The sequence below is a fragment of the Symphodus melops genome (assembly GCF_947650265.1).
Source record: "Symphodus melops genome assembly, chromosome: 1".
Lineage (NCBI taxonomy): Eukaryota > Metazoa > Chordata > Actinopteri > Labriformes > Labridae > Symphodus > Symphodus melops.
In genome coordinates this window covers 7,127,410-7,142,557 of record NC_136691.1, presented here as the reverse complement: position 1 = coordinate 7,142,557, position 15,148 = coordinate 7,127,410, and the positions used below count along the sequence as shown (strand labels likewise).

The 15,148-nt window shown below is 40.2% G+C and overlaps 2 protein-coding genes across 6 annotated transcripts; one reads left to right on the top strand and one right to left on the bottom strand.

The window, feature by feature from the left end:
• The first annotated feature begins 2,284 nt into the window (after positions 1-2,284).
• On the top strand, positions 2,285-5,710 carry drc5 (dynein regulatory complex subunit 5). 5 transcript variants are annotated; one of them, XR_013779339.1, is made up of 6 exons: positions 2,377-2,454; positions 2,674-2,834; positions 2,928-3,490; positions 4,315-4,764; positions 5,011-5,129; positions 5,528-5,710. XR_013779339.1 is itself a non-coding variant. In XM_079346996.1 (5 exons), the coding sequence occupies exons 2-5, from the start codon at positions 2,693-2,695 to the stop codon at positions 5,696-5,698; spliced, it is 1,326 nt and encodes a 441-aa protein (XP_079203122.1). In that variant the 5' UTR covers positions 2,285-2,390; positions 2,674-2,692; the 3' UTR covers positions 5,699-5,710. The 5 variants fall into 5 exon arrangements, 4 of the variants coding, with proteins under 4 accessions (XP_079203122.1, XP_079203124.1, XP_079203121.1 ...); XM_079346996.1 differs by lacking the exon at positions 5,011-5,129 and having other exon boundaries at positions 2,285-2,390; XM_079346998.1 differs by lacking the exon at positions 5,011-5,129 and having other exon boundaries at positions 2,358-2,390; positions 2,671-2,834.
• Positions 5,711-7,719: 2,009 nt separating this feature from the next.
• Positions 7,720-15,069, bottom strand: tmem151ba (transmembrane protein 151Ba). Its single transcript, XM_079362050.1, has 2 exons — positions 14,303-15,069; positions 7,720-11,170 (listed from the first exon to the last, which is right to left on the bottom strand). Exons 1-2 carry the CDS (start codon positions 14,393-14,395, stop codon positions 9,728-9,730), a joined length of 1,536 nt encoding a protein of 511 aa, XP_079218176.1. The 5' UTR covers positions 14,396-15,069; the 3' UTR covers positions 7,720-9,727.
• Between the last annotated feature and the right edge of the window lie 79 nt (positions 15,070-15,148).

Here is a 15,148-nt window from a genome sequence, read left to right as displayed (position 1 = left end):
AAAAGAAAATATACACGTGTTTGGAAGAAATACTGTACAATTTTGGAAATGGTCTTTTCTCAGAAGATGTCTTTTTCAGTAGCTCCTCTTGAATTTACCTTTGCATACATGCATCAGTCCTAAATAATGTGAGACAGCTGAATCACACTGCCTAATGTCAAGACAATGATTTTCAACCCAATCAGTGTATGTCTACAGTTTGTTGGGACTCCCCAAAATCCCCATGATTCATCCCATGCTGACTCTACCCAGAGTGCACTGGGACAGCAGCTCACAGAGTGCGTTGTCCTCCTGTGCTGATTTCAAGCCGGTCCATTAAAGCCAGAGTACAAGGGAAGCGTGTGTTTGTCAGGCTGTATTTCGTGAGGATGACACTGATGGACTGCCCCCGGGGCTACAGTTGGAGCCTCGTCGCTCCATCCAACCCTCCACCCCTCTCTTGGAGCAACATATAGTGATGATGGTAAAAAGCTATTTCTCCCTCTCTCTTTTTTGCTTTCTCTCTCCGGCCTTCCACATAAACACAAAGTTCTTGCTGATAACATTTCTTATAGTAGTTTAAGTATTGATTAACAGTTTAAATTTACAAATACAAATACAGAGAATGAAACAGATGGATTGCACATCGAGTTCATAGCTTTTGTCTCTACAGTAGGTAGAACTTTACACTATAGTTGACGATTCAATGAACGGATGCTGGAGTCCTCCAAGTGGACTCCCTTGTCCCGCTCTCTCACTCCCAATCTTTCATTCTCACTCCTGTCCTGTCTATCTAATAAAGACATAAAAGGCCAAAAATAAAACTTAAAAAAAATATAAATCACAGTTTTGGATTGAATGAAATGTAATCTACAAAAATCTATTGTAATCTGTTTTTGTCCAGGTTACAGAGTACCCGTTGTGCAGAGAATCATTTAAGTTGATCCTCCTACAACCGCACATGAAACAGTTTTTGAATGTCTTGAACTAAAGTAACAGGTATAAATCTAATAAATCTTTAGCTTCGAAGTAAACTAATATCTTTGTACATTAATCCAAACAGATACTTCCTCCAGAAGTCAGACTAAAATATTCCCTCTCTAAACAGAACATACTTCATAAAAAAAAAAAAAAAGAGATGAACTCGTGTAGTTTGGCTTGATAGTTTTGCCCCTCACTGTGTCACATTAAAAGTTCAAAGTCAGAGCTGTGGGAGGCAATAATATCCCAGGAAAGATGGATTCAAAGAAAAAAACAACAACAGCAACCACACTTCACTTAAACAGTGTCACTTCCTCTGCAGCTCACAATAAGACTCCCAAAATATGGCTCAAATCTGAGGACAGTTAACAATAAAGAGCATGTGAATAGTTCCAGCTCCTGTAAAGCAGGATGTAGAAAACATTTCAGTTTAACTGTAACTTCTTTTTACACCTTCCATTAGTTATTTAACAGCCAGGATTGTGTCTTTCTTTTCTGGTTTCTCCCCTCCTCCACCTTAGATGTGCACCTGCTTTATGTTGTTGTTTGCAAGAAAGAAAGATGGATACACTCCAACATACTCCAATCCAAACAGCTCATGGTCCATATTCCTGGTCCATCTGTCGACTCTTTAGATCCAACTTTTTTCCCAGCATGATCAGGCCAAACCCTGCAGCAGATCCTTGCACACAGCCTCCTGCAACACTGGTGTCACAGACCTGGGATACACATTCAATAACAGCCTATAATGTGTTTATCTTGTGTCCAGCTGTTTAAATATTACTGTAAATTAATTTGCAACTCTAGTCTATATTGTGTGGCCTTCCCAAGCCAGTCTTTAAATGCCTGTACTGAACCATAAATAGCAGACACTTTCTTTGAAAATGTGGTAATTTGTTATTTCTGTTTGAAATAGAGACGTATTCTAACATAATTGATGAGATGCAGTGTTCAAGTACAAAAATAAAGATTTACATCGTGGCCACTAAATCCACCTTATCTTACTGCAACAGTCACTACTTTTTAGATTGGATGGTTAATGAAAACCTAATGATATGATAAATGAAGTAGACTTGTTCGCCTTTAGGGTTGCGTCCACAGTCTTATGTTGCATTCATGAAAGTTGGATATTCCAACTCTTCATACTTTCGACTCGTAATTTTTGAAAGAAAACTCACGAAACCTCAGCCCTGTATTGTGAAACGTTCCAAAATATTGTCTTATTAATATTGCAGCAACTAATTTAAATCCATAAAACATTAGCAAGCAAAATGTTGTAAACAATGTTTTTAGAATGGTTTATATATAGAAGTCCGCGCGATACCGTAGGGCAACCTTTGGTGATGAAATTTCCCATGTTGATGGAGAACCTGAACTACGAGCATTCTGTTACCAAGGAGACAGACAAGGTCGAGACCAGTACTCCGCAGGTAATTCTTCTTTTATGATTTTAATTAAATCGTTAACTATGAATGGTTAACACTACAATTGAAGGTATGTGACTTTAGCACAGACGTATTATACGTATATGTCAATGGTATATTTGATGATGTAGGACCTACTCTGTAATTTAAAACAATTTCAGGAATCACAGGCCGTGAAAACAAACTATCGTCACCTAGCCTAAATACACCAAAATATGGTGAAGAAAATATCAACAGTAAAATCAGTTACACTTTTCATGTATAATTATTGAATCTTTTCTTTAAGCAGAACACAAAACCCCTGCAACATGTCGAGATCTTCTCATCATCCAGGAGCTAACCTCAACACAAGGGGGAGAAAGATCATGGCTGAAGATCCAGACTGGTACTTGCCTTTAGTGTCGTGTTTATCAAAACTGTGTCTGCAAAGCATCATTAAAAACTTTAAAGGTTTGCTAATTCCTTTTTTTCTTCTCTGCAACTATTTTGTATGAGTAGTTCGCATGTAAATCCAGCTTAATGCAAAATTTGAACCTGTTACAGTGAAGCAGATATATGGAGAGCTGAAACCTAGCGAGAAAGAGTTTGTGCAAGAAGGACTGTCGACTTCCCTGCCCTTTAATTTGACCGCCAACTTGATCTCAGATGGAGTTTACTGGCAGCGATGCTGTGAGGGGCGGTGGGACCTTTGTGACGTCTCACATTATGGAAACAGCTGGAAGCGGATGTTTTTTGAAAGGCACATGGAGGAAATTATTGAACTTTTTATTCCAAAGGTAACAGAGACAGAGAAAGTTCTAAAGCTGGTGCCAATTTGTCAGAAATTTGTCAAGAGGCTTGACATTTCCCAGCTCCTACCACCTATCAAGGAGCCACAGACAGAGGAGGAGGAATACGGCTTGGAGTTGTTTGGCAATAATGAAGGACCGCCCATTGACCACTTTAACTTTAACATCCTGCTCAGTAAGCTGACAAACCTGGAAGAGCTACATTTGGTATACAGGGTCAAACAATGTGGAATGAACTTTGAATGGCAGATGTTTGAGATGACTGACCGAGATTGTGAGTCCCTTGCTACAGCCCTTCAGTCCTGCAAGAGTCTGAAGGTGAATATTGATTACTTCCATCTGTAGCAATAATATAAATGAACATGGATAATGTAGTTTGTGGTAATTCAGCCATTCTGGCTTTCTTGCCAGTTATGAAGCCTCACTTACAGACGTTTTACAGTCCCATATGTCATGAAACAAGGAAATTGTTGTTGACTTTACCCAAGCATAAAATTCATGCTCTATTTAGATCTCAGAACAGACAGCAGAGCCTCTGGCAGCAGCCTGAATAAGTCACTAGATGACACAACATTTTTGTCATATAATTTATTACAACATGAGAACATTGAATGTATCTGCCAGTCTCTGTGCATGATATGGAAACCATAAAAGACATTATTGGTTTTAAGAGTAGGGCTGCAACAATGATTGCATTTTTTATTAGATATGAACACAATTAAACATATGAAATTCAGTTTCCCAATTAGCTATTGCAATTTATTAAAAAAAATTTATTTAAAATTATTATAATATGAAAAAAAGCTAATTGGAGATGCTAAAAACAGGCGAGATTTGGTGGTCTAGCGGTAAGTATGACACACCATGCATGGAGGCTTTAGTCCTTTGAGCAGGCAGCTCGGGTTCAATTCCAAAGCTAGTTTAGCACTGTGCTATCTTTAAACAAAGGCATAAACAAAAAACTTGAAGGTTTGCCCTTTTTGTTAAATAAATTCTTGATGGGTAAGTTCAAGAAAAAATGAAAACATCACTAAGTTTAACTCCCATGACTAAACTAATATGGGCCTTTGCCTTTCAAGATTCATGTTTTGTGCTTCTCCTCATATTCTCCGGCTCACCTTTATGAAACACTGTGTCCTCAGCTTCTCAGGCTCTATGAAAGTCACATTGATGATAAAAAGTGCCGGCTGCTGGTGAAACACCTTTTGGACCACCCGTCTCTGAGGGAGCTGGACTTTTCTTACAACCTGATTGGAGACAAAGGAACCAGAGCTGTCGCTAAACTACTCAACAGGAGTAAACTGGAGACTTTGAACATGTGTTACAATGCAATCAGAGACCATGGAGCCAAAGCCATAGCTCATGCCTTGTCCAACAACTCCACCCTTTTGTCTCTTAACCTGCGTCTGAACCGGTTGGGAGACGAGGGGGGTCAGGCTATTGGGAAGGCCTTGCTGAACCACGACACCCTTGTTCACCTTCACCTGGGAGGTAATACATTGACGGCACCAACTGCCATCGCACTTGCCAAAGTGATTGCTCAGAATAAAAGCCTAAAGTGCATCAACATCTCCTGCAACAGCCTGGGTGTGGTAAGTGATGATAATCACAGTCCAGGTTTGGGATTTATATTTTCCGCCTTAAAGACAGAGAGTGGTGCTAGAGAAAATGTCGCTGTGCAAGAGTTGAGAACATTGCAGACAAAGAGTGACAATTTTAAAAGCTAAATCAATTCCAATTGGTCTCTATATTCAATCTTGATTTACATAAAAATGCTACTTCGCTGTTGAAAATCTTATCAAGTAAGATCCGTTGAATCACTGGATTTTCTTTCGCAGAACTACTACCACTCAAAGCAACCAGAGAAGTTAGCAGACAGAAAAGCATGAAAGTGCACTGGTTTTCAATTATTCATAGATAAACAGCATGTGGAAAACATGCAATAATGGAAAGCAAAGTAAGTGAAAGCTGGGTCCGATTTTTTTCTCTCTCTCGTCGTTCAGTATGTCTGACTGGAATAAACTGTGGAGGATCAAAAATCACCCACGGAGCAGAAATGCATCGCGCTGTACCGTCAATATCTCGGACCTCGGTGTACACTCGACAAAAATATATATGTCTGTTTCAGACACAACAATGTAACACTGTTGACACTCACAGTGAGCAGTTTTCAAAGTGTAAGCAGTTTCTGACAGTAAAGGTTGCAGAGCGGTGATATTTCAAGGTTGTCATGACTTTCCTAGAACAGCGTTCTGTGAAGTGTTCATCATGGATGTATGCATCATCAGTGCCAAATGTCTGTGTGCTCTCTCTCTCTCTCCCTGTGTGGCTGTGTGTGTGTGGGTGTGTGTGTAGGATGGAGGTAGAGCTCTGGAGGAGGCGATGTCTTACAACACCATTGTAACAGAGTGTGATGTCCGTAACACAGAGGTGGATGAGCAGAGTATTTCCTTCATAAACCAGGTGGTTTGGACCAACACGTGTTCAGAAAAAAAGAAACTGACTCAAGAGAATAAAATAAAATAGACTTACACAGCATTATTTTTTCATCAACACCTGTCTTAATTAAGTTTGACTAAAAGTACACATGCATTGCTCTCCATATATCCAGTTTCCAAGATGTACAGTGTGAAAGTATCACTTCTTGGATAGGGGAACAAGTGTGTTAAGAAAGGTTGTGTATCCACACATATTTTAGTGAGCATGTCCGTTTATTGAGGAGCTGTTTTTCCATGTTTACACCATACACAGATTTGGTTTTAAGTCCTTATGTTACATCAAGGCAACGTTGTGGTGGTGTTGGAATACATACACACTTGCATTTTTTTCTACAGTCCAATGTTAAAGCAGTCATACCTTCACTAGGCAGTTACACAAAACCTTTTGAGTGTAATAACTCGTATTTTCAACATTTTAAAACCTGCAAAATCATGAGTTGAGCATTGGTAAAGAGAAGGAGTATTTAAATAAACTAGTACAAACAGTAGTGTACATTTGATAAAATATAAAGATTTTTTAATAATTAGCAATAATCCGGCAACTCTTTTCCATAAAAAGAAGATGGGAATGTGTTTGCCCCGCATGCTAAATGTCTATAGGTCTAATTTGAGTGAAGTATCAAAAATGTATTGAAAATGTATAAATGACATTTAGGGAAACAAAAATAATTGAATGAAAAGCAGCACAAACAAGTCGTCTGCTGTGTTTTAAAAAATATTGTATTGCCTTTTCAAACTTACTATTTAACATCTTCGCATAAAAAAAAAAACATCCCTGCATTGGTTACCTCTAAAGTATGCGTGACACATTCAGCTAAGCACAAGACTCACTGCGACCTCTCATCTCTATTATTATTTACAGTACAAAATCATCTTCTGCCCTCCAGTCTTTAAATCACCCAAATCCTTTAAATACAAAAAGACAGCCCCAGAGCGTGAAAGAGTTCATAGTATACCATCCTAATCTGCTCCCTACTCATGAATAAAGGGTTTAGTGCGTTGCATGACAAAAGCCTTTACACTAACAGTCATCATTTGGAATTTATTACCACAAATTGGTTTATTTTTATTTTTGCCACTGCTGCTACGTAAACATTGCACTGGCACATTTTTTGTTACTACATGACTATTTGTGAATATCACAGTGTAGCCATTAAGAGGCTATTTGGCTTATAATGAATGAAAGAATGTGATGACTTGAGTGAAAAACTGAGAGCAAAATGTACTTTTTTGCGCCCCACTCGAGAGCCATTAAAGTCGATGTTTCCTCGCTAGTTTGCTCTTCCTGGTTTCCCAATGGTTTATAACTTTACCCCATAGTGCACGGACAAAGCATGAATCCCCTCGGACCAATGCATGCTGGGATACGATCCAACCACTATCAAATGGATTAATGATAACGTGTTTCATTTTCTTTCATACATTTGGAGAAAAAAACGCCGTATTGTGTTAACAAAAAGGTTTCCTTGTTCATTGTTCACCATTTGTAAACCATTTAAGGAATAGTTTGACATTTTTGGATGTACAACTATTTTTTGTGGTACTAAGAAATCATTTGTGCTTCTTGCCCAACATCCTGGTACCGTCCAGAAAATGTAGAGCTCACATCCAGCAGCTTTTAGTTTACTATGGTAAGACTAACCAAGATAAAAATAAAGTCCACCTACCATTAAAGCTTATATCTGAGCACATATACTGTAGATGCAGACATTAGTATGGCCATAAATTGTTTTTACTCTTAAGCTTTTGTTAGAAATAATCAAAGATGTTTTTATGTGTCGCGAGAGACAAAGTCAAGCCAGCCTGTTGCAGTCCTGTGCTAAGCTGAACTAAAACACTGCTAGCAGTAGCCTCTTTACAACTGCACATACATCATAGTGATGTAAAACTCTTCAAAGTCTTTAAAGGAAAGTAAATAAGAGCTTTTTCACGAAAAAATGTATTACAGGTAAATCATGTAGTTAACATTAATAGAGATCTCAGTAGGTTTCTTTGCTAAGTACATATCTACAAATAGCACAAGTAGAGATTAGTAATTTTTTCATTATTATCATTATCTTACCGCTCAGTGTTACCGCTATCTTTGTTATTTAGAATGTGAATTATAGTCAGTTTGGTTCAACAGCCATATAGTTTGTCTTTTAAAACAAGTAATGAACAGTTGACGCCTTTGAACACTGAATCAAAATGTCTGTTGTTACAAAGCAGAATCCTTCCTGAATACCATCCTGAGTTCTGCTGCCGTACATAGACAGCCGAGAGGGTTTAAAACAGTTCAAATCAAATTTCAGGTTTAAAATGGAATCTGTGTTTCTTATCATGCTCGCTCCCTTTGACAATTTCCTGTAATTTCTCTGGTATTGCTATAAAGTTGAGCATGGCTAACTGGTCCCATTGCAGTGGAAAGGCTCGTTATTGTGAAGACGTGCAAACACAGACACTAATCTTACACATTAGAATTGTTTTATGGTGGGATAAAATCTTGTTTATGTATGAAGGCTGTTTTTTCGTGAGTAACCCTTCTTAAATTAAGTCTATGTTTAATTCAGTCAAGGCTTAGCTATCCAGGAAGAAGAGTTAAACCACACTTGTGAAGTGACAAGTTGAGGTGAGAGATTTTACAGTGATAATAGTTAATTAGTTAATTCTTAAATATAATTCCTTTATTCATTTTTTTAAACGTCTTGCATTCCCTAATTTTCATCACTACCTCTGTATTGCCATGTATAGCTCGACTGTGAGGCTTTTGCGACTTTGAGAGGAGGTACTTTTTTTAAAACTTCTTTAAAGTAACCCTGACATATTATTAAATGTGACACTATCAGTAGTGAATCCAGGCCTCTGCCTATTTGTAGCATCGTGGACGGCGAGCTCTGGCTGTCTCTCTGATATGCATCAGCAGCAGCTTCAGTCGGCTATACTTATGAGCTGTGTTTAATATGAGGAGAAACAGTAAGGGGCCAGATTCGTGTGTATTTTAAACAATGATGGGATCAGATCATGTAAAATGATATTCCAATGTATAGCACGTGCCAGTGAAAGTGTAAATAAAAGTTGTTTTAATGGGGAGGCGTTGGGATGAGATGACTTCAGAGAGAAATAGCTTATGTTTGTCAGTAACAGTAAAACACTAGGCACTTCAATTAAGAGGTAGGCTGCTTACAAATATTGCCAAATATGAAATTAAATGCATCTCAAGATAGAAACGAGCTAAATGTAATAATTGTGAAGTCCATTAATTGAAATATAGCCAATTATACAAAATGTAAAGTCTCCAGTAATAAAGTAACAGTTTGCAGAAGCGTTGTTGATTCTCCTGTCCTTTAGCCCATCAGGTACTAAATTATTCATCAACTGTGTTGCTATTTTTAGTCAGTCAGGAAGTATAATGTCACGGCAACCAAACCGATATCTGCGAACTTGATATTTCAGCGTCTGCATCCGACATTTATCTTTAAACCATAGAAACATATTCCTTTTATATGAATTTCCAGGAGCTCTGACTTTGTGCGCACACATGTGAGTCAGTCGGTATGAAAAAGTTTCTTATACAGATGTTTTAGATAGTTTGTTTTGTCTTCTTCATTTTATGAGAGCCATAACATCCAAAAAACACTTAGCGGTAAGTCTTGTGAAATATGCTTTCAAAAATGAGGCTGTCCCTCGTAATTCACATGACTCACTGTCCTTTTGGATGAGTGCTTATTCAAAACCCCCATCAGGCTTCAGACACTATAAAGTGTTACTCATATCCTTGTAAATGGTCTGTGACTAAGCTCTACAAATCTGGCATTTACAGTAGGATGTGATTCCTCTAGGAAACGTGACCTTTGTCCTTATGAATGTTACAGTGCATGAGCTTTTGGTAATTTGTTCCTTGAAAGGTGCATTATATTTTAAACAACATGCTGGGATATGATCCAGTCCTGGTTGTGGTTGGAGAGTGAGTTACCTCTGTTGAAAAAGGGGGAAGGAGAGTTCAAGGTCAGCCCGAGCCTGGTCAATCTGTTCCTGTATCATTCTATTCCTCACTCTGAAAAGTCTGAACGGCTGCGGGTCATAGAGAGGTCTCGACACAGGAGCCGTTTCTGTGCAAGGAGCGATGGTCGTGGTTTAGGCAGCCTTCGTTGCGGTGTACAATGAGTACAGGGAAGTACAGAGCGTCCTGATAGGCTGGGGGGTTCTCCTCACTGTTCTGATTTCCTGACAGGCAGCGCGTGCTCTCTGTTGGGCAGGACTGCTCATTCAAACTCCCGCTGCTCCGCCACAGGCAGCTCCTCCTGGAGCCATACAGCCGACCCAGAGAGAAGCGACTTGCACTAAAGGGGATGCGAGGGCTCCCTGTGTTGCAGATGCTCAGGGCGCTACGGGAGAAGATGGAGGAGCTGCTGATGGCACGGTGGCAGCGCTCACAGTTCTGCCTGTAGCTTCCGTAGCCTCCACAAACAGAGTAGCTGTTACAGCTCCCAGAGAGCTGAGCCAGGTCCATGAGCACTGCCTCAGAGTAGCTGGGCACCAGCTGCTGGTTGGAGCGAATGTGCCACTCCAGCTCTGTGCTGTCGATGGTGTTGACTCGAGGGATGTGTCTGCAATATGGCCGCTCCTCAGATGGTGTTGCTGGCACATAATCGAAGCCAAACAGCTTCTCTACATGAAAGTGAACACATGCAGTGCGATACTCCGTCAGCACACGCAGAGGCCAGGAGAGGGTGAAAGCTGCTACGGCCCAGAAAGTGGAGTTTAATCCATACCAGGGGAGGTGATCAGGGTCAGAAAAGGCAATCATATGCTCCTTAAAGTCTACATTCTTTAGGTGCATCCCCTCTCGAGCCTCCATATAGTCATCCAGGCCCTCGTTCTCTGTGAAGAACCGAGCTCTCTGGGTCAGGTAGGAGTTCTCTGACTCAACGTTGGCAAAGCTAAAGCACTTGGTGAACCTCAGCCGGGTGACAGGGAAGCCCTCAAGGCCCTGCAGGCTCTTCGAGATGTCTTTAACCCCACAGTTCCCATAGTCAAACTCTGCCTCAGCCACGTGGGTGTTAACTCGTTCGTGGTACACCTGTGTAGTAGTGTAGGCGTCTCCATTACGGTAGCGCGTCACCTGCCTTGTCCTTCTCACATAATGGTAGCTGATGGCCTTCCACCAGATGCAGGGTGTAGCCTGTTGCATGCGCTGGATTCGCTCTGCCACACTTTCCACATCAACCTTGTACTGCAGCTCATTCCTGGTGTAACAGTGCCAGCACTCCACCAGGTAAACCACATAGAGCATGACCAGGAAGGCTAAGGGGATGTAGATGTAGCCATTAGAGCAGGGGCTGTCATGGTACATCATAGACTTTCCCTTGTAGGCGCTGTCGAAGGAGAGGCGTGTGACCTTGGTCACCTGGCACCAGGCCATCACCCCAACACAGCCGTACATCAGCAGGGTCAGCAGCAGACATTTCCAGTGAGTCTCTTGACAGAGGGATTTTGTCAGGGACTGTTTCTGAGGTCGCTGCTGGAAAGATTAGAATACAGACATAAGTCAACCAAAAAACACTACATATACTTTATATTTTTGTTTAGGATGGTAATCAATCATAATCCTAAACATGGATACCTTGAATAATCTGGAAATATAATGGGTTATATTCCCAAACTAAAATAGAAAATTAGGAATTATTGATGAACACACGTCTGACCTAAATCTCTGTTAAGTATAAAGTTAGAAACTTAAAAAGTACTCGCTCATGCATATAAAATATTTAGGGAAATTTTCTGCGTTGTAAGTGCTTTGGAATACTTTATGCATGAGCTGTGAGCCAATTTCATGTGTCCTGGTCTGTTCGCGTTATAATCAAAAGACTCAGCCACTGTTACGACCAAAATGAAGTAAATGATCAACTGAAACCAAAGTGTAAGTGATTATAAACACATATAACTGAAAAAGTGTGATGTGATAACTGAAAAAGCTCAGTAACAGAGCAGACATACTGAGGGGTAGGTTTCCCATTTAGTGTCAATCCAGCCAGAAAAAATACAGTCGATCTCTGGCAGTGTAAAGATGGGGCCCTGTTTTGTCACCATGGGCTACAGTGAGCCTGAGAGACTGCATCAAGAGCAAGTCAAGCCTTTTGGGAACACTGCCACACAAACCTGGCACACATCCAAAAGCCCCCGAAAGCATTTATAATAACAAAATTCATTCAAAAATTAGCATAAGAGACATCGCACCAGGGTAGAGCTGTCTGTGTGCAGACATAAAACATTTGAGACTGTAATTTAGCAGCACTGATTCACTGAAAAAAAGTTACCCTGTTTATCTCTTACATCACAGCCCATAAGTCCTCCATATAGTGACCACAACATTCAAACAACCAGCACTACTGCATTGATGTATTGACTTCAATATGTCAGCCCTGCTTCTCCAGTGACAGATGAGCATAAATAATAGATGTTTTCTCTCCATAATTATCTGCAGCACCTTGGTCACATGGTCCCCAAGTCCCTCAACAACCCAAAACTACACCCTGCGGGGGATTAAAGGGATTAACATTGAAATTCTCCATTGAGACGAACCCACTGCAGAAGGACTATTTACTCAGATGCATTGTGTACACGCACTACCACTATAATCAATACCACATGACATACTTTGTGCCACATGTTACATTTTACAGCTTCGGTCAAAGCAGTAGAAAAAAAACACAATTTGGGTAAGTAAATAAACAAATGTCTGAAATGCACTCCAGAGCAAATACGACTGTGTTTCTGAAAGCTATTTTATCAACACACATGACAGTTTGATTTTAGAAAATCCAGCTTGAGATCAAAACTGAGCTGTTTAGTTTAAGGACGGCAGAAAAAGGAGGATATGACTCACCATGAACACACGGGTGGTTTTCATCACATCTTTGATTCATTAGAAAACAAATGTTTCTGGCAGGGTTAATGGGCATAAAAGACCTCTCATTAAGCACACAGGGTAACAAGGCCTCATGTAATTGTCATGCAGGGACACCCGAACCAGAAGTAAGAGAAAAAAAATACATGTAAAAAAAGATCAAGAGGTTACACAAATATTAAATGAGCTTTCGGTCCTATAAACATGTTTTGCCAAATGGTGGAATCAAAGTACAATATTTAGCATTGCTTCATTTAAATCTCTAAAACGACCTACCCTGGGTTTTATATTTTGTTGAGCTGTTGTCCTAATATCCCAAACGATTCCAACAATGTTAAACCCCAGAAGAAACGAAAAACACTTTTTAAGCTAGTCGTGCAGTTTGTTCGATTGGCTTTCATTTGAGAAAATGCCAGAAACACTAGAAGAAAAGTCACGGAGGAAAGAAATAGACTCGCAAGCTTTCAAAATCTGCATCTGCTATTTCAGTGGAGTCGAATGACCATGATATCCATCTGAGTGATATCAGATAGATATCTAACAGCCACAATGATTGTTTAACTATATATAGAGACAACACATCCCATGATTCCCTGCTACTCTGATGTTACATCAAACCAAGTATTTTGTTGCAGTGTTTATTGAATGAAACCAATATGAAAATGATATGATGTTGATTTAAAAACAGCATCTAAATTGACCCTTTTCTTGTTTGCATTTGACACAGGCGTGGTGTAGAATGGCGGGCAAAGTCACCTGCAGTCTCCATTAACATTTCTGACACTCAGCTCTCTTTATTGTATCATATCTGCCTCTTCAAACAAAAATGCAATCCCTTTCTATGCATGCCAAAACAAAAGTAAACTAAATCAGAAAAGAACAACTCTCTATCATATTTAGAATTTTCCGGATATCAGGCTGCAGCATGTTCAGAGTGAGATTTTACCTCCAATCAGTGTCTGTAATCCTTTATTCACTTGATTTATTGTTGGACAAAAACAAGAAAAGTATTTTTGAATTGATGAAGGGTAAAATTCATATTAAATTTGATGTGCTGTGATATCCTAAAATAAATGTTTCAGTCTGAAGCCCCAGTGCTGGAGAAGCTTCACAATTCATGAGACAAATGTAGAGCCTTGGACTAAGTGCCTCTCAAGGACACTTTATCTTGACATAATAAGACCAGCAAGATTATATAAAAACCCTCTTGTGTAATGGACATTCAACTTGTCCAACATGTTTGTAGAAGATAGGAGAACAAAAAAATGTACTGATAATTTATCAGAATTCACTCAGACAAAAGATCCCTGATGAATTCACTGTCTGGAGCAACAAAGTCACATAGAGATATAGACTGCCTTGTCCTTGTCAATAGAAGCTCTTGCAGAAATATTAGTAATCTTGTGATCTGTGTACGAACCTCTACATAAAAGGTCCCTGTAGCTTACCACATTTTGGGAACCACTTGTCTACAGGGAAGACAAACACGAGTAGACCCACGCTCGTGCACACTCGGGTGCGCGCTTGGACGCACACTTTCATTTATTTATTTCGCCTATTAGGACCATAAATACAGGTGTAATCTCAAACAAATCCAGAATAATTCCCATCCTTTTCTCCCAACCCTAATCTAATAATAAAATCTGATTATTAATGTGAAATGATCGGGATTGCAATATCAATGAAATATGGCACACCAATTAAATGTGAATGCAGAAAATGAGCTGGTAAACAGTGTGTCCTCACCTCCTCTCTGGGGCTGCTCGGCTCCTCTTCCTCTTCTTCGGGGACGGTGGTGGTGCTGCTTTCACTGGCGGTGGCAGCCGATGCGGGGGACATAATGACAACGGGGCATGGATCTCAAGATGGGATGGGGGTTTTCCAAATCAGGGTGCAACATAAAGACAACGAGGAACCCTCTGCGCGTCATCCAAAACAAAGCAGCCCGGTCGGAGCCCGAAACTAAGATCTGAAGAGATCCTTCATCCCGGGTCCTCCAGGTGGGCAGACGTCGCTGGTTATCGCTTAGGGTAATCCGGTCATTGAGCCTCGGAAAGACGCGCAAAATAGGACTCCTCCTGCGATGCAGTGACAGGATGTTGGTGAGGAGAGCCGCAGGGGAGCTATAGTAATAAGGAAAAGGCAAAGGCGTCAGTCAGTCAGCTCCTTACCCTAAGCAGCGTCCAGAACAGCATTCAGTGAAGCTGTGAAGCAGGACAAAGACGACGGACAGCGACACGTGTGAGCAGCCAGCACCGACACCACAACGTAAATAACACACAAACCCATACAGGCTCACACACACACACACGCATCCCTGCTCGAGTAAAGCCCAACAGGAGACAGAGGCGGGGCTGCAAAGAGGAACCAACCCTTCTGCATCCCATTAGATGCAGGACCTTGTCTGCATGGACCAATTATGATAATGGTATTAATATCCAATATAAGACTCAGGACCATAAAAACGGTTGTTTAAGTATTAGTGTTGTTAAATATTGCAAATGCAATATGACATTTTGTGATGATCATGTTTAGGTTAAGATTTTATCAACAAAGTGCTGTGAGATTTAAACACTTGTAACCATATGTTTT

What these genes read in the sequence shown, in the direction of transcription:
- drc5 (XM_079346996.1), top strand. Translation starts at nt 2,693, where the DNA reads ATGTCGAGATCTTCTCATCATCCAGGAGCTAACCTCAACACAAGGGGG. An exon ending in CATCATTAAAAACTTTAAAG is followed by an intron (nt 2,835 to 2,927) that starts GTTTGCTAATTC and finishes AACCTGTTACAG; the next exon opens with TGAAGCAGATATATGGAGAG. An exon ending in AGTCCTGCAAGAGTCTGAAG is followed by an intron (nt 3,491 to 4,314) that starts GTGAATATTGAT and finishes CTGTGTCCTCAG; the next exon opens with CTTCTCAGGCTCTATGAAAG.
- tmem151ba (XM_079362050.1), bottom strand. Translation starts at nt 14,395, where the DNA reads ATGTCCCCCGCATCGGCTGCCACCGCCAGTGAAAGCAGCACCACCACC. An exon ending in CGAGCAGCCCCAGAGAGGAG is followed by an intron (nt 11,171 to 14,302) that starts GTGAGGACACAC and finishes TAATCTTTCCAG; the next exon opens with CAGCGACCTCAGAAACAGTC.